This window comes from Lactuca sativa, chromosome 1 (genome assembly GCF_002870075.4).
Source record: "Lactuca sativa cultivar Salinas chromosome 1, Lsat_Salinas_v11, whole genome shotgun sequence".
In the NCBI taxonomy this organism is placed as follows: Eukaryota; Viridiplantae; Streptophyta; class Magnoliopsida; order Asterales; family Asteraceae; genus Lactuca; species Lactuca sativa.
The window spans coordinates 71,737,949-71,758,117 of record NC_056623.2 but is presented as its reverse complement, the minus strand read 5'-3'; the positions used below and the strand labels follow the sequence as shown (position 1 = coordinate 71,758,117).

General features: G+C 33.2%; 1 protein-coding gene across 1 annotated transcript; it reads left to right on the top strand.

Annotated features, from left to right (window-relative positions):
- Positions 1 to 3,586: 3,586 nt before the first annotated feature.
- Positions 3,587 to 5,613, top strand: LOC111916647 (ubiquitin-conjugating enzyme E2 variant 1D). The gene is made up of 4 exons (XM_023912318.3): positions 3,587 to 3,747; positions 4,532 to 4,671; positions 4,754 to 4,879; positions 5,239 to 5,613. Exons 1-4 carry the CDS (start codon positions 3,714 to 3,716, stop codon positions 5,377 to 5,379), a joined length of 441 nt encoding a protein of 146 aa, XP_023768086.1. The 5' UTR covers positions 3,587 to 3,713; the 3' UTR covers positions 5,380 to 5,613.
- The last annotated feature ends 14,556 nt before the right edge of the window (positions 5,614 to 20,169 follow it).

Genomic DNA, 20,169 nt, shown 5'->3' with positions numbered 1-20,169 from the left:
CTACACACTCACACTTATAAACAACAATATACTTAATACACTCGAACCAAACTTGTATTATTATCGTGTTTATGAAAGGTAGTATACACTCACTTGATCAGAAGATGATCGGACAGCACTACGACTTGCAGAAGTAGGAATCATCAGCAGATCTGAAAGATCTTCACAAAAAATCGAACTTCTCGCGGGCAGAGCTTCGGCTCGGGAACCGCACTTCTCGGGATATTTCTGGCACGCAAAACGATGCAAAACGGGAGAGAGAAGAGAGGAAATTGGCAAAAGACTCGGCTGCCTTCGGATCTTATTTATAGGAGGCTGGAGCCTCGGAGTACGCGGAGTGTACTGCAATACGCAGCGCGTACTGCTTCCGAAATCGTCACTGCATGCGTCATCCGAAATGTCGACACTCTTCGGAGTACGCGGGGCGTACGTCGGATCGGACCGGTGACTCGTCTTCGGATAATGCCGGATTAAAAGATTAAAAATAAATAAAATTTATTTAATAAACTTCGGAAATTCATATCTTCTTCATACGAAATCCGTTTTCGACGTTATTTATATCCTCGCGAAGGTGAGACCACGCTCTACAACTTTCGTTTAGACTCCGTTGGCTAATTTTGACTTTATTTTTATTATTTATTTTTAATAGGCCGTGACAGAAAAACTTTGTTATAAATTCATAACTTCTTCGTTTAACGTCCGTTCTCGCCTAACTTTTTATCGCTTCGATACCAACAACGAGACCTTCGATCCTCGTTTAGATTGTTTCGGCTAAAAACCGCTCGATCTCAAATCGAGTATTTCGGGCTGCACACTGCTAAGCTGAAACTTCGATAAATCATAACTTCCTCATACAAAGTCAGATTTGGGCGTTCTATATATATTCGGAAACCTCGTTTCAACCACTACAACATTATTCAAAGATATTAAGTTTATTTTACACTTAAATTTTGACGCTTATTTTTATTCTTAATTAATCAAACCACATAATTAAGCAATTAAGCACAAAACGCACAATACTTAAATAATACAATCTTTATTATTTCAAAACGGGTTACAAAGGTTAACCTAGACTATTACATTGCTAAAAATGGCAAGCCCGGAAACACAGGCGTTACACTGACCCACACAGTTTCTTTGTATTACAGGAAGTGATGCGAGGGCATAAGATGGATAATCATCAAGTTGTTTTGTTTACAAGTCTGTATATGTATATATTTGTTGAATGACTTGTAATGTTTATCGTTTATGCTTTATGGTCTGTATCGGAACATGACATCCCGGTTTTTTATTATGGAATGAAATTATATTTCTTCATGAAATGTTTTGATAAAAATCTATTTTACCATGTTTTGTTTTTGGGAACAAATTTCGCATCTCTTTTAAAATAAAAAAGGATTTACTCTGAAAATGTTTAAAAAGCATAAATGAAACCGGTCTTTTATGGCCGAGATTTTGGGGATGTCACATCGACTGTTTTTATATTGTTGAACTCCTATGGACGAGATCTTTAACTCTCATTTATCTCAGCTAAAAGTCAAACGATCTAAAATTTGATTTCTGAGTTGTATACTATTATGTTGAATCTTCGAAAAAATCATAACTTCCTCTAATGAAGTCAAATTTTAACGTTATTTATGAGAGCGCTCTCGGTTTAATGACTACTACAACTTTTGTTTAGATCACTAAGGCTAAAAGGCGATCTATCTCTGATTTCTACCTAGTATAATGTCTTAGAAATTAGCAATGCTTGGGGTTCATCAACATGATCATCTTCAAATATTGTGTGTTCTTATTATTGGGGTTCATATCCCACTTGATCATCTTTATTTAATTCCTCAATGATGACATTGATGGGTTTTGAGCATAACATACATTCCTATGTGTGCATGCAACCCTAATTGAAGATCTACATTTTCTCTAATTGAACATACAATAATGAACAACAAAGTATAAACCCTAGATCTATGGATAATAATTGAAAATCACATAAGAAGGGTTATGATTCATACCTTTAAGATTGTAAACAATCTTGAATCTTTGCTTGAAATACATTTGGTAGCAAGCGCCACAAGTGTCGTGCCTCTAATGGTTCACAAACAAACTCAAGCAACCAAAGAATATTATAAAGAGAGAGAGAGAGAGAGAGAGAGAGAGTGAGTATTAGAAGAGAAATTTCGGCCATTAGGCTCTTAGAGGAGTCATAACTGAAATTTAACCCTAAAGAGGGTTTATATAGATGTTAGGAAGGTATTGGATAAGGCAGGTGTATCCATGATAACCCTAATCCCTCAACTTCCTCCCTAAGGCATCTAAGGCACCCTTAGAGCCCAAGGAAACCCTAAGAGCATCTAGATTTCGTTCCCCCTACTATAGGGAGGTTCTAGAATTGCCCAATGCTCAGCTATTGAACATTGTCGCATTTAGTCCCTATAGTTACAATTAATTCCTGTAATCCCAAAATTAATTCTAAATTAGTTTATGATTAAATATTAATTAAAAAAATATGATTTCTAATTAATATATTATTTCCACAATACGTTAATAAATCATTTATTTTGATTTCTAATTAATTCATTAACCAAGTAATAAATTAATAAATCATTCTTCTCTCTCTAAAAAAACATCATATTTAATTGTCAGGTTTGAAGGCAACCCAAAAGGACTATGCTACTATCAATTCAAGTATATATCAAGACACCTAATCCAACAGACATGATTCCTCTAATTTAGCGACATGAAGTATGTAACCAAGTTGGTTATACCATGTTCAATATACACCTAGATCACCTTGTTAGCTCCAACGTATCCAACTTGGTTACAAACATCTTGATCAATACCAAAAGCTCTAAGGCCAAAAACCAAGTCTTGGTTACGTATTATAAAGTAAATTGATATTACTGGGGGAACCACATATCCTAATTCTAACATCAAAGCATCATGTTCATGCACTGAAAACTCGCCTATGTCAACTAAATCAACAAACATAACATTTTGTTACACGTAATTTATATTTGGAAAGGTGTGCACTTCCTATCATGGTGAAGTTCAACCGCGAGCATAGTGGGATGATCATATTTACCAAACAAAAAAAAAGACAAAATGAAGTTATCATATTCTGTTGGTATTCAAAAGTAATAAGAATGAGTTCCAGAAGCTATAATAATACCCACCGTAGTGCGTCAAATCTCATACAATGAGGTTTTATTGTCCACATTATAAGCACCATTTTTTCTCCAACAAATCATCACTTCAGCTCAGGAAAGGATTTAGGGTATTATAGTTGATTTAGGGTTTTTGCCTGTTAATGAAACTGAATGACGTAGAAGATGAATGAGTTAGGAGCGTTTATATATGTACGATTATTAAATGGGCAAGGCCTAAAAGATGAAAAGATAAAATTTCACTCGCGTGTAGGGCATGTGGGAAAGAAAATGTTAGCCTACTAACAACCGTAACACTCATAGACCAAAATCATGAGTAAAAACACACAAAAAAATAACTATTTTTAAGAGTAAATTATTTTTTAAACCTTACTAAAAAAATATGCAAACCAAAGGGACCATTTATGCAAGTTTTGTCTTATTTCTTCTATACCCTTTTATCACTCCACCTCTTTGCCGTTCTTTAGATTCTGCTTCCATCTCTCCCCCTCCTCGATCAGATCGATCTGTGCTTATCGGCTCATAAGCTACCATTTCGTAACTCAACACATGACGCTTGGCTCAGGAGGATCCAGTGTTGTCGGTGAGTTTTTCAAACATCTTTACTCTCGCTTTGATCTTCTTGTTTGAAACCCTTTTCGCCAAATCTGCTTTTCATTTGTCAAAATTTCATTATTCTGGCACAAATATTGTTGTTATCTGTAATGGGTTAAGGGAATCGATTAATTAGTAGAAATATCGGATGTAATCTTGAACTAAAGCAAAGCTAGGTCAAATTCACCCACCTGTTATGTGTTTCGAGTTCGATTCTTTTGGGGATTTTTGTTGTTTGGTGGGTTCTTGCTATCTTCTCTTCAATTATGCTTTTGTAGTTGATCTCAAATCTTAAATTTGTTCTCTAGCAACTTAGCCTTGATTATGTCACTTTGATTGTGATGCTATGAACGAATACTGTACGATTAAGTTGCTTCAGTTTGTTTGCGATTGCTTAGACTTAATTTCATTAGATTTGGAACGATGTCTGTTTGCTTTAAGGGCTCGCATAACCATCGTTCATAATTCATTTTGGTCTCGAAAATAGAAACTTCACAATTCTAATCGAAAACACAAGAACTCAAATAGAGTGATCAACTTTTCGTACATTACACTTGACTTTTTCTTTCAATGAATCTTATAGGGATAATAATTTATATTTATATATTACGTTTCTGCATGTAGTCTTTAATCTGTATAACATTGTCACCAAATATTATGCTCTATTCTCAAATCTCACTAAACCAATAAACCATCAAATTCAGATTTATAAGAGAGAATGCTTGGTGGAATTGGAATTCTAGAACCCTAATTCTGAAATATGTTGTTTGCAGTGCCTCGGAATTTCAGATTATTGGAGGAGCTTGAGCGTGGAGAAAAGGGTATTGGAGATGGCACTGTGAGCTATGGAATGGATGATGGTGATGACATTTACATGCGTTCTTGGACAGGCACCATCATTGGTCCTCACAATGTAATTTGTCTAAATTGCCCCTCAAAACAGTTTTTTTTTCTCTCTTTTATTATGTCTAATACCCTTTTTTGTGAGGTTTCAGTCTGTACACGAAGGTCGCATTTATCAATTGAAGCTCTTTTGTGACAAAGATTACCCTGAAAAGCCTCCAACTGTTCGTTTTCATTCGCGTGTCAACATGACTTGTGTCAATCATGAGACTGGAGTGGTATATATATAAATAATTAAATATTAAAATGACCTATTTGCCCCTATGGTCTCATTTGTTAACGCAGGCCATCATTTACTATTTGTAAATGACAGAACAAAATTAGTTATACGGTGTTTGACATGAATGAGACTAAAACTAAGGTTATGTCAACGGGACAAAAGACGGAAATGCCCTTCCTATTTTATCATCCAGCATAGTCCTAGAAAGTTTGTTTTTGATTTGACATTTGCAAAATCAAAATAAAGTTTAGCCTTTTATGCAACCCATAAAGATTGCAAGATCTTTTGTCTTGGAAATGGTCCAAGGTGAAATGACCAATTTGCCCATGATGATTTTTAACAAATAAAATATTGTAGGTGGAGCCAAAGAAGTTTGGGATAGTGGCGAATTGGCAGAGAGAGTACACAATGGAAGATATATTGGTGCAACTGAAGAAAGAAATGGCGGCCCCACATAACCGGAAGCTTGTTCAACCACCGGAAGGTACTTACTTCTAGATGATGATGATGATGATCTCATGATCATGATGATGATGATGATGTGATGTTATAATAGATGAATATGATGATGATGATGGATAGTTTTGCATATTTCTTTATGCAAAAATTAATGGTTTGGAAGTAGAGGAAGGTTAATGTCTTCTTTCTATTTTGACTTTTTCATGGATATGTTTGATTCATGTGATTCTTGTTTGTGTCAAATGTTTGATATATGCAACTTCTGTTAGTAAATCTTGGGTTGATGTTCATCTGCAAACTTTTTTTTTTCTTTTTCATGATATTTTAGGTACATATATATTCAAGTGATTTACTAGAATTGTGCATTACAATTTTTTTTTGTAAATTGAAAGAGAATGTAAGGTCAAGTTCTATAAAAACCACTGAAGTTTTTTTTTTCTGTTTAACCAACAAAAGATATTTTTCTGGTTTTATCATTAAGAGTAGGTTTTTTTTTTTTTTTTTTTTTTTTTTTTTGAGAAAAAACAGAGTTTTTTGGGTGATGAATTGCAAAAAGATAATTGGGAGATTTATTATTTTGGTTAAAGATGTTTTCTTAAAAAATTTCCAAAGGCTTAATCATTTTGAAAAAAAAAAAAATCTTTCAGGCGGTTAAATGGAACAAAATCCATGGTTTTCATAGAATTCGAAATTTCATGTAGTGGTTGTTTTTATATAAAAAATGTGGTTAAAAATTAAATAAAAAATTGTTCCTTTGGTGGTAAAAAAATCATGCTCATAGTATGATAATAAAGAAAAAGTGCATTTTATTGTAAAGAGTAGATTACACGAATTGTACATAGGGTGTAAGGGAGCATGATGATGTGTGATTGATATTAAAAATGTTTTTTTTTTCCTATTGTATATCCAAATTGTTTCATGTATCTTCATGTGTGGTTGATTTTAGCCTTGATATATATATATATATATATATATATATATATATATATATATATATATATATATATATATATATATATATATATATATATATATATATATATATATATATATATATATATATATATCATAGCTTGATATGTAAAGGCTTATGAAGCCGTAGATGTTGATGGTGAAGGGAGATTCATTTTTGTTTAGAAATTTGGTGATTTGGATCATGAAATCATGGGACTCCGTATTATAAAATAATAATATAATTTAGTGATTTGATATTTTTATTGAAGTTTTGTATTTAATATTATATTTATATTAATAAATTGAATATATTAAATTGATAACTAGATGGGGAACCCCGCGTTGTGGGGGTCGGATGCGACAAATGTTTCAGCAAAATTGAAATATAAACAAAATAACTTTATATAGGGTAGTTTAGTCACAAATTAATAATGCCAAAACAATAAATAAGCAGCTTTAAATATATACTTTATGTTGTTTTGTATTGCAAGTTTGTACCTTCATTCCCAATCATCTTTATCTCTTTTATAAGCTTTAAATATATACTTTATGTTGTTTTGCATTGCAAGTTTGTACCTTCATTCCCAATCATCTTTGATCTCTTTTATAATCAGTAAAAAACATCTTTGATCTCTTTTAGAAATGCTACATTTTCTTACTTCTATAATCAATAAAGACAAAGTTAATAATGCAAGATTATAAGTTTAAACTAATAAAAGATCAACTAAAGTGCCTTCATCAATTTCTTGTATTCGGAGCTCTTATTTTTTGTATGTATGTTCCGCCGTGACCAGTAATACATCCACCTTGGTTGTCGCTTCTGTATCATTTGATTCATTTTGAGAGACATCATATCATTTGATTCACTTCCAGACTTTCACTTCCAAATTAGCTAAATTTTCCTTCAGAAAAAGTAATTTTTGAAATAAAAATAGAATTATAAAACTACCCCTACTGGTATAGATATAGTTATTTGTTTTTGATTCTTTGGAATATAGCAATAATCACTTCAAAACGTCCCTATGATAATGTATTGGTTCCCATAAAAAGTTACAAATGGTCAATAAAGCCTACAAAATAATCACAAAACATGTAGGTGATCTCATTTTAAGAACCAAGAAATCTCTTACTGCACTAATTGAAAGACTTTTTTTTTGGAAAGGGAACTTCCCTAACGAGGGTTTCCGGGCCAGCTTTCGCGCACCGACTAATCCCCTGCTGCAAACATGAGGCTTTGCCTCATGCCCTGGAGTCACTGCAGGCGAACCTCCATGGCCACAAGGGCTTAGTAATGCCAGGATTTGAACATGAGTCAATAGGTTATCCAACATATCTTCCACATGCCTTACCAAGTCACCACAACCCAAGTGGTTATTGAAAGACTTCAATACAGAATTTGAAGAGTTTACCTTTACTAATGTTGAATGCTGCTTCCATCAATCATGCCCGGCCCCCTGCTGACAGAAAAAAAAAATCAACAAAATTTGTGTTGGTTGTGTATTCACAGAGGAGAATGGTGTTTTTAACCCATAATGAATTCATTTTCTAACATAAAAGAGTAATTTCTGAGAATATTTGAAGCAGCAACAACACATTTTTGCTTTTGTACACACACTTGTCCAAATTAAGTAAACCATCGTTAGAAAGCGAGCATTCTGCAGCCTGAGACTTTGTTCCTTTTTCCTTGCATGGACTACATCAAAACATAAAAAGGAGGTGAACTATGCATCCAATTCAACGAACCTTCCTAAAAATCAAAATCTTCCAGGTAAGAAACTGCATCTTTTGAATATAATGTCAATACATAATAAAAAAAAAAAAGCCAAAACAAAGAAAGGAAACAACTATCTCAGATGTCATAAAACAAAACCCCCCAATTTCTTTCATACATAATAAAATCAAGAAATCCATTTGTATGTATATGTAATTAATTTGATTTGATACCAATAAAGATATATGCATATCGTATAGCATCATTGACCTGGATCGGTCATTGCTAGACATGAAATCACATAAATTCGTCTTACCAATGCCCGTAACATGGGCCTGAAAGTAAAAAGGGTTCACATCATCAATTAACAGTTACGCTTAGCAATGAATACATGAAATTGTTCAGATAGACATTTGGGAATCACCTTCAGGTCCTTCCATGGTGTAGTGTCAGAGATTAAAGTCGCCATCTGCAAAGATTTTCAAGCAAAAAAAATTATTTCCACAAAAAAACGGTTAGTGAGATTACTAAAACCGATAAAATCGCATATGTAAGCTTAATATGTTGCCAATCAGATGAGAAATCACATATTCAGAAAAAAAAATCATCTATGAATTTCACCATTTATCTACAAATTCCCAAAACTCGACATTTCATTTATGTGTATTTGATTAACTGGAAATCGTTGAAAAGAAAAGCGATGGAAGGATCCAAGGACTGAAAATGAGTAAGGGGATTAAAAAGATAACGATACCTACAGATGAATGAAGAAGAATTACAAAGAATTGGCTCTTCCCTCCTGAGTGGGTCGGGTCGTTGGGTTTCCAATGGAAGAGTAAAATTGCATGTGTGAAGCAAACACTGGTCCGTTTGATCAGCAGTACAAAAGACGAAGGCAGATGAAAACTTTAGATGGCGGTGAAAGGAGTCTGTTGGAATCAAATGCCTCATATGCATCGTGTTTGTTGGAATCAGTTGCCTCGTCTGCATCGTCCAGTCTGTAGATTGGAGAAGAGAAACAAAATCAACGATCAATAGCAATTTCAAGCTGATGAGTTTAAATGGAGATGGAGGGGAAGAAAGTGAGAAACCCTAAGTTTCTTTGTTTGAAATCTTGCTAGGTCTGTTGGAATCAATTGCCTTATCTGCATCGTGTCTATTGGAATCAGTTGCCTCATCTGCATGGTCCCGTCTGTAGATTGAAGAAGGAAAACAAAAACATCGATCAATAAAAATTTGAAGCTGATGAGTTTAGAAGGAGATTGAGGGTTTTCAAAAAGCGGTGAAATCCGAATATGACTGGATGAGAAAGTAGGCGGGGGAAGATAAGGCAGAACCGGTGGGGGAGACGTGGGAATGACACGTAACAACCCAATCTTATCTTTACACCACTGTTAATAATTTAAGGGACCAAATTGCCAATACTACAAACTTTAGTGTCAAAAATCTGAACCACTAAAAATATAGCTAAGCACAGCAGTCAAAGCACAATAATTTAGGATGGATAAAGATAACATAACGGAAACACGTGGGTTTAACTTAAAAGAAAGAACAAATAACACCCTTAAAGAACAAATAACATCCAATCAAAGAACAAATAAGACCCAAAAAATACCAAGGGTCATTTTTGCCAAAAAGTACACAACTTCACTATTTCTAAAAACTATCCACCTTTAATATATATAAGAATTCTTAGCATCATTAAAATAATATATTTAAATTAACAAAAGTTTTTATATTAGATTTGATAATTCATAAATGTAACATTGAAATAATAATATTTGTATTTAAAAATTAATTTCCTTTAATAAAAATAATATATTAGATGAAAGTTAAAAATTTAACATTAAAATGAAAATAAGAAAGAAGCTACAACTGAAATTAACCGATTATTGACTATTAGGCGGGACAGTTTTATGAGGTGTCCAATTGTAACATCGGGAAAACGCTTGACTTGTCTGTATGTAATGTAAAAGTTTTTGAAATTTTTTCTAACTACAAAAACAATATGCAACTAGGTAAAAATGTGTTACTCTAAATTGTAAATGTAGAAGCCCAAAATTATATTTAGAAGCCCAATATTCTAATCCAATATTTCAAGCCCAAAAAAAAGAAATAGGCAAATAGCCCAATGACTTATGCTAGCCTTGGCCCTTGTCACCTTGTGGGATCCGATTCGGAAATAGAAGAAGAAAAAAAATCGGCAGTAGCATTCAAGAAAAGAAACTCACTGGTTGTTGCCTTCAATTCGCCCTTCTGTTCTTGGCTCGCACAATCGCACTCTACACATACATCTTCCACTTGGTGACTCCAAGCTTGAAATCAGGTACAAAATAAACACCCTTTCCGTTCCATTGAAGTAGAAGTTTTGTTTTCTCCAAGCCCTAGAACGAAACAATTAAGTTTGACATTTTGAAATGTTTAGGTATTTGAAAATTGTTATATTTTTATTGAAGTTATTGTTTGATTTGATGAAATTAATAGTTATTTAGCTTAATATTGAATCGTAGGTTACCTTGGTGATTTTACATTCTCTTATGGTTGATTTCTGATAGATGGAATATATTGATTACTAATCTTTTATCTAGCTATTATGATCAAATATCTAGACTTATCAGTTTATGTATTACCATGCAATGATCATGCACAAGTTTAACACTAAATTGATAGTGAGCACAAACTGGACTATGAATGATAAAGTTACTTTCCTATGATCAAGTTAAGCAACCAAACACAAATTAAGATTAATTATGCTCTTTAACACAGTTAAAGTTACTAGCTAGTTGATTTCTAATGGATGTGATATATTGATTACCAATGTTTTATCTAGCTATTATGATCAAATATCTAGACTTACTAGTTTATGTATTACCATGCAATGATCATGTACAAGTTTAACACTAAATTGATAGTGAGCACAAATTGGACTATGAATGATAAAGTTACTTTCTTATGATCAAGTTAAGCAACCAAGCACAAATTAAGATTAATTATGCTCTTTAACACAGTTAAAGTTACTAGCTTTAATTAGCTAGTCTAAGATGTGATTAATCATAGCTTTAATTATTTAATGATCATAAACAATTAGGAAAACAAGTTCATGCAAATAGAATGATCATCTACTATGTTAAACTCATATCAAGGCATTTAAAGACTAGAACTAAACATGCTAGGATTTATCAAACTAAGTAAAATCAATATAAAACACCCAATATTCAAAATCAACACATATGACCAGGCTTCATCTTCACCAAACAGAAGTATGGGGTGATTATCCCATAACTAAAACAGAAACAAACAATAAATCTAATTTAATTAGAAAATACATGGTAAAATCTAGCAAAACGAATGATTTGATGATGTTCTTCCCTCAATTCTCTTCAACTCTTGCAATTTATTCTATTCCTAGCCTTCTCTAGGTTTTCCATAGGTTTTTAGTCATAAATCAAAGCTTATTCCTCAAGCCAACCTCCTAGATTCGACCTAATATCTGCATATTTATAGTTGCCATATATTCGACGACTACGACCTGATTGACCGCCACCACGTCGTGGTCTTCTATGAAATTCCGTATGTGGCAAGTCACCGAAGCTTCTAGATTAGGACACGTAGCCACGTCGTGGCCTGGAGATCGCCACGTTATGTAATGCAAAACTGCACAACTTCTCTTCCAATTCCACGTTGCTGCTAACTTTGGCCTCCAAGATTCCAACTTTTGTCATATTTGGTCCCTTTCCTTCAAGATTGTCCTTTTTGGTTGCATATTGTAATTTAACTCAATAAGTACCAAATATCTTTTCAATTAACCAAAAATATAGCTTAGAATGTATTAAAATACTACCTAAAAATATGTAGAAATATGTCCATATCAAAATACCTCACACTTGTCTTTTGTTTGCCCCTAAGCAAAACTGGTGTTTTTATTATCATCACATCAAAACCCTAGCTACAAACATTGCACAAGACAATCCATTTTGAGCCTCTCCATTACTATAAGACCGCAATGCATGTATTTGTGTCTATATTTTCCTAAGAACCTCCCCAATCCTAAATACTTACGATCCTCATAAACACTCCCCCACTTATTTTGAACAACACTCATTTTATGCATCCTCCGAATATATCCCCATAAAACTTTCTTAACCTCTAGGTATTTTTGGTTAATCTCTCAATCATACATATAGAAAAATAACCTAGAAAGAAAATTTACAATAAAAATACCTTGGCAAATTGCCTTATTCTCGAGTCTTCGAATTTTTGGATTTCTTGAACTTTTCTTCACAATATTTCTTTGATCTTCATAAATTTATAGACTCTTATTCTCAAACTTTTGCAACTTTTTTTTCTATTTTTTCACTTTTTTCACTCAAAAAGTAAAAATCCAAAAAAAAAACATATGTTTAAGCAAGGGTACTTAACTTCAACCCTTATTGGTTAGAGGTATTAGTCTAATATGCAATGACTACATAATATCTCTTTGATACATTTTTGATACACGATGCTAAACATATTGTGACCCTAAAATTAAGCAAGGTCGTGTTTTTGTTCCATGATTTCACTATGATAGGGAAGCCACAAATACACTATAACATATGTTGGCTCAAATAAACATTGAAACTCTGATCATCCCATACAACACTAGCAACCTAGATCTCAACATAACATTTTTTTAAAACTAGGTTCAATTTTAGATTATTATTTCAAATCTTTCTAATAAATTTTTAAATCCTAGTCATTTTTTTCAATTTTTATCAGTAAGCTTGCATTCCTATTTTCAACCCCTTACCCCACACTTAAATAATACAATGTCCCCATTGCATACTAAAATAATTAAAGGACACAAAATTAAAAAGGAAGAATTGGAACAGACTCCCTTGGGGTAGTAGTGGCGATATCGAATTCTAAAACTTGTGTGGAAAGCTTGAACATCTTGAGAATTTCTAAAAACTGGATCTTCTGCAACACTTGAATGTGCCAGATAAATGAAGCCAAGAACCATGCCCTTGAAAATGTGGGGCTGCAAAACTTCAAATAACTCATTGTAGCCTAGCCACGACATGGGAAGGCAACACCACGTCATGGTGTCGAGGAAGAAATCATCCCAATTGCGAAAAGTAAAAGTGTCATGTCGTGGCCTAGTTACGCCATGTCATGGGCATTATACGATCAACAAAAACAGCTCCTGTTTAAATGCACTCCTAAAAATGTTTGGAATTCCGTCACTCTTGCGATTTGCAATTAGTAAACTTCCAACACTCTCATAAAACTTTCGACACGCACCTACACTTATGCAAAGATATGGCTCTCGATTTTACGCTTCCATTCTTACAACATTATATGATCTCTTAAGAACTTAACCTCTATCCCGTACAACCAAAAATAACACAAACTTCGTAGGTAATTTTAGAAAACATCACAATCATTCGGTTACAATCCAAAATAAAAATAAACCTAACCAAACAAATAAGAAGTTTAACCAAACAAAACACGCCAAACATAAAAATAAAAATAAAAAGGATAAAAATCACTAATCATCATCCTCTCGGGATCCACTCGAGCCAACTCCAAAGTTGTTGGACGCTCATATCTCCTCCCAACTTGGAATATAAGGAGCTTGTGGTGTCATAAGTGGTGGGCGCTCGAAATAAGTTTGGATTTAATGGAAATAAACCAAAAGTAAGTGATTGGTTGAAGCCGTACATGTGAGCTTATGTTCATATGAACTAAAATTAAAAAAAAAAAAGCCTTATGAATATAGTGAATGTGATGAATGAAACACCCTTTGTTTATATTTTAGTAATATTAAGAGGGGGTGAAATACTTTTAAAAGTTAAATAAAAAGGTTAAGTCATATACTTTATTAAATAATATGAAAAGATGTATAACCCTTCGTTTATGAAACTATAAGTTTAAATATGAAGATTTTTTGTTAAAAAAGTTCTAAAGGGGATGAAACACCCTTTGTTTATATTTTAGTAATATTAAGAGGGGTGAAATACTTTTAAAAGTTAAATAAAAAGGTTAAGTCATATACTTTATTAAATAATATGAAAAGATGTATAACCCTTCGTTTATGAAACTATAAGTTTAAATATGAAGATTTTTGTTAAAAAAGTTCTAAAGGGGAGTTGTGATTGACTGTGGTATGAGCCTATGAATGTAAGATTCATTAAGATCTGAGTCAGTATGAAGCATTTATAGCCATATGAAGTTGAAGGGTGAAGTACATTACCTTAAGAAGTTAAATGAGGATTTTGGGGTCGTATCATGGCATTACTGGGTCACGTAATCTCAAAGAAGTACCTAAATATGTGAACGAAAAGTACATTGCTAATTTCGATACAAAAAGGGTGGGACATGAGCCATGATCCATGAGATAGAATGTAACGTCCCAACCACAGTCTTTCATATGAGTGTTGTGATCCAACCACATCCTTTCGTACGGGTGCTATAATCCAACCACAATCTTTAATACAAGTGTTGAGATCAAACCACACTCTTTCATGCAAGAGTCATAAAGACAATCTAGCATTCTATTGGATTAGGTGTCTAAGCTAATAACTAAATTAGTATATACCTCAGTCATTAGCAAAGTCCTTTTGGGTTGCCCTCATACCTAGTAATTGAATATGATGACTTTTATAGAGAGAGAGAGAGAGAGAGAAAGAGAGGTTTATTGATTTATTATATGATTAATAAAGAGCAATAAATGAATGTATTAATATATTATGGAAATAATATATTAATTAGAAATAGCATTATTTAATTAATAATTAATCAGAAATTAATTGGAATTAATTTTGCGATTAATTAGATTAATTAAAAGTACAAGGGCTGAAGTGTAATTGTTCAGTAGTTGAACAAGTTAGGGTTCCAGAACCTTCCTTGGAAGGGTGGACAAAAATTAGGGATATTCCAGGGTTTTTGTAATATTTCCTACAGATAAATAGAAAGTTGGATAATTATCAATTTGAATTAATATTATTTTATTTAAATTTGGGTTATCTATGGTTACCTAAATCCACTATATAAGGACCCCTTAGCCTTTGATTTTCAGCCATCTCTTCATTCCAAGGCATAGTCGAAATTTCTCCATCCCTTCTCCTCTCTCTTTAAGCCTCCTTGTTGCTAGGGTTGAGTGTGAACCATTAGAGACACGATAATTCTGGTGGCAGCTTCCAAGTGACTACAAGAAGGATTTTGATTGATTATCTACTATTGTAATCAAAAGGTATGTAACCCTGAACTTTTTCTTATTTTCGAAAATATTAGGGTTCTTGTAGGGTTTTTGATGTTCAATTGGTTATTGCATTCAATAGTGAAAACATAGATCCTTTAGGTTGCATGTGAACTTAGGGTTTGCCAAGTATTTCTAAATACAAATCTTCTTGATTCTCATACATATAAGAAAGCGGTGTATTTTTTTTTAAGCTTCGCTTGGTCCATTTTCTCGAGGTTGTTCAGTTTCTTATTAATAATGGGTAACGTTATTATATAATTAGCAATTCCATTTAGATGCTCGAAATATCCAAATAGAAAGATAAATAAAGAAGACCTTCTTGCTTTTATTTTGTTCGAAGTGCCTTTTGGGCCTGGCCCGGTCAATACCCAGCCGGGCCTTTTTTTGTTCCAACGAATTCCATATGTTTATAGGTATAGGAAACATACTCTAAAAAAGATACCCAATTTGGTATAAGTTTTTCCACCAAAATATGACTTTTGTAACCTGTAAAACCCATCAGTGGTATTAGAGCCAATGTTTTCAATTGAATATGCATAATAGTTGAATATATCAAGATTAGGGTTTATAAAAATTAAACCCTAAAGGATGCAAATTTTGACTTGGGCTAGGGTTCTTGAAACCTTAGCCTCCACCCGTATTTTCGAAATTTCTAGGGTTTCCTTATTTGATAATTATTGCTTTTAGTTATTTAAAATAGAATAATTAAAATTGGATAACCCCTTATCCCTTGATTTTCGAAAATTTAGATGGAAATGGATAAGGATTAAATTTAAATTATTTGATTAATAGTTAATGGTAAGTAATAATTTCATCCTCGTAAGATTTAAATTGATTTAATTAATTGTTAATTAAAAGATAAGATTAAATCTTAATTGGTTTATTCAAAAAGTTTTTAAAATACACCTTATATATATATATATATATATATATATATATACTATTATAAGTTAATTACTATATGTATAAGATTAAGTTAGTCGGATCACTAGTATGTCTCATTCATGAAGCTGAACTATAAGGGGTATAAGAAAACTGTCTATAAAATGTTAGTTGAATGGGCTATCACCCACCGCTTCCTTGTTTGGTGGAGGGTCGTTAGCAGAACGAATCAGATAGGACATTAACTTCATTAAAAGTATAATGTTATTAAAGTACTAGAACTCTTTTATAAAATCATCTAATATAAATAATATTCAAATAAATATTCAAATTCAAAAACATGATTAAATAATATTTATCCATAAATATTCAAATATAAATAACCACATTTAAATAACATTTATTTATTTTCTAGATCTAATCCAATTAGGTATTTATCCATGAAAGATAAAGCTTGAATTCGAAAAATAAGCAAGATTAAAATTGATAATGCTGATTTGCTAAGTTCACGTCGTGAACTACTGTTTCACGTCGTGAATTACGGTTTTCATCAAATTACGAATTTTTCAATTAAACTTTCATCATTCAGTTCCAAAACAATATTTTCAGAAAACATGAATGTAGGGTGAAGGTAACCATGAACCAATGGCTATTATACCACTATTGAGTAATATATGCATCAAATACACTCAACAACTAGGCAGCGGAAGAATCGAAACAACAAAACGATTTACCTAAGTGTACATCCAACCTATGGATCTATGGCTTCATACTATTACTTCTACCCTATGAAATCCGAAAATAAAAGGAAGAATACTAACCTCTTTAGCAGCTAACGATCTTCGAGCTTGACTCCTTCTGCGTGCCACCTTGTTTGGATGATGAGGATCCAAACTAGAATCCCTCTCTTGGTTCACACCCAATAAACTCAAAAGAGTATAAACAAATATTAAACTAGGAGGGATGAACTAAAAGAAAGTTCTTCCATAATGAGGGAGAAAGAAGGTGGCGAATACTCAAGCCAAAATGAGCAAGGAGGAATGAATCCATATGCCCCTATTTATAGCCTTGGATACATGTCATGACGAGTACATGTCATGGCATACATGATCGATCCTATAACAGAAGCATACGAGACTCAAATCATTCTTTCTTGTTCATCACTAGAACTTGGACATTGAGTCTTACTCAATCTCGTGTCATGTTGCATAGGTAGATAACCTTTCTTGGAGTCCTGCATCTTGAATTTCTTCAAGGTCTTATCCAAGTATGTACTTTGGATCAGTCCTATTAGACATTTTGATCTATCTCTATAGATCCTTATACCAAGTATGTATGCAGCTACTCCTAGATCTTTCATAGCGAAACAACTCCCAAGCCACGTCTTAACACCTTGCAACGTCGGGATATCGTTTCCTATAAGGAGTATGTCATCCACATACAACACTAGGAAGACTACATTACTCCTACTAGCTTTGATATATAAGCAGGGCTCTCCTTCACTTCTTGAAAAACCAAACTCCTTGATCTTTTCATGAAAGCAAAGGTTCCAGTTGCGAGACGCTTGTTTTAGTCCATATATAGACCTTTCAAGCTTACACACTCTATTTGGATATTTTGGATCTATGAAACCCTCAGGTTGTGTCATGTACACTTCCTCTGTGAGTTTCCCATTAAGGAAAGCGGTCATCACATCCATTTGCCATACTTCATAATCATGAAAAGCTGCTATGGCAAGTAATATCCTAATAGGCTTGATCTTGGCTATTGGTGAAAAATTTTCCTCATAAAAAATTCCTTGAGTCTGAGTGTAACCCTTTGCTACCAACCTAGCCTTAAACGTATGCATATCCCCATCCATGCCTGTCTTCTTCTTGAAGATCCATTTGCACCCAACAATTTTAGTGCCAGGTGCAGGATCAACCAAATTCCAAACTTGGTTGTCATGCATAGACTGAATCTTGCTCTCCATGCTTTCCTTCCACTTGGCAGCCTCAGTACCTTCCATCGCTTCCTTATAGTTGGATGGTTCATCCATATCAACCAGTATACGATCACTGATCAATACGTCTCCTTCCGTGCTCACATGGAAACCATAGAACTCAAGAGGATAACGAACTCTATTGGATCTACGAAGGGGAGGTGGAGATATATCATTTTTCTCAACAGGTTGCTCAGCCCCAGGTTGACGTTCCTCAACGGGTTGTTGCACCTCAGGTTGCGTGCTAGTGTCTACTAAAGGTTCTTCTTCATTTGTTTCTTGAAGCTCTTTAAGGTCTATGTAGCTCCCATTGTCCTCTTTGGAAATGAGATCCCTCTCAAGGAAGAATCCCCTTCGAGCAACAAACACTTTGTTTTCCAAAGGATTGTAAAATAAGTATCCAAACTGTTGGATTAGGTGTCTAAGCCCATAACTATAATTGGTATGTACTTGAATTGATAGCAACACAGTCCTTTTGGGTTGCCCTCAAACCTAGCAACCAGATAAGGAAATTATGAAAGGAGAGATATTAATTTATTATAAGATTAATAAATTAATATAAATGAATTTATTAATATGTTAAAAGATTAATATATTAATGAGAAATCATTTTGTTTAATTAATTGTTAGCCAGAAATTAATTAGAATTAATTTTGGGGTTAAAAGAATTGATTATAAGGTGCAGGTACTAGTTTGCAATTATCTAATAGTTGAGTGGAAGGCTCTAGAACCCCCTTGGATAAGGGTGGACGAAATCTTTAGGGGAAACCCAAATAATTTCGTCCATAGGGGCTTGGATAAGGCCCTTGGGTTTGCTTAGGCCCTAAGCAAAGGATAACTAGGGTTTTCCCTAAACCCTAGATCCCTCAGCTATATAAGGAGCCTCCTGGTTCATGTTTTGGTCACTCTTTTCTTTTGAAGAAACCCTAAGGGCCGAAATTTTGCATACTCCCTCTCCCCTCTCTCTTCTACTTTCCTTCTTGCTAGTTTGGGTGTGATTCCATTAGAGGCATTACACTTGTGGTGCTAAGCTTCCAAGAAGATCAAGATCAAGATCAAGGGAATTATCAATTGTTTACTATAACAATTGAAAGGTATGTAATTACTAAACCCTAGGTTGTAAATTTCGATTATATCCTCTCTCCTCTCAGGTTCTTGTTTTGCATTCAAAGTTGTATGTTCAATAGATAAAACATAGATCCAAAGTAGGTTGCATATGAACTTAGGAATTGTTTTCTAGTTTATTTGTTTTACCTAAAACCCATCAGTGGTATCAGAGCCATTGTTTGTTTTAAATTGAATTGTTATAATTGTTGAATTGCAAATTAGGGTTTATAGCTATTAAACCCTAAAGACCTTTTTTTTCGATTTTTAGGGTTGTGGATCAAAGGGTTTTTGAAAACCCTAGCCTCCAAAGAACCCTAATCGAAATTAGGGTTAGGGTTTTGAAAACCCTAGCCTCCTCCCTTGAAATTTTCGAAATATGCTATAAAGATTAGGGTTTCTTTGTTTTGGATAATAGTTGCCTTATTGGATAATTGAGAAAAATAAGGAAATTATCCTATCCCCATATTTTCGAAATCTAGAAGGGATATGGATTAGGATTAAATTAATTTTTTAATTTAATTAGATAATCCTTACAAGATTTAATAAATTAATTAAAAGTTAATTAATAGATAAATATTAAATCTAATTAATTGGTTTATTTAAATTTAAAATTTAATAGTTTAAATTTTGAAAAAAATTTATATAAACCCTTGGAGTTTTAAAATGTTTTTAAAACACACCTTATATATATATATATATATATATATATATATATATATATATATATATATATATATATATATTATAATTAAAAGTTAAATATTATATATGTATAAGAATATGGTCTGTCAAATCGCTAGTATGCCTCATTCACGAAGCTAGTCTATAAGGGGGGTATAAGGAAACTGCCTATAAAATGGTAGTTGAATGGGTGTCCACTCTCATCCACCGCTTCCTTAATTAGTGGAGGGTCGTTAGCAGAACGGATTTGATAGGACAACTACTTCCCATTAA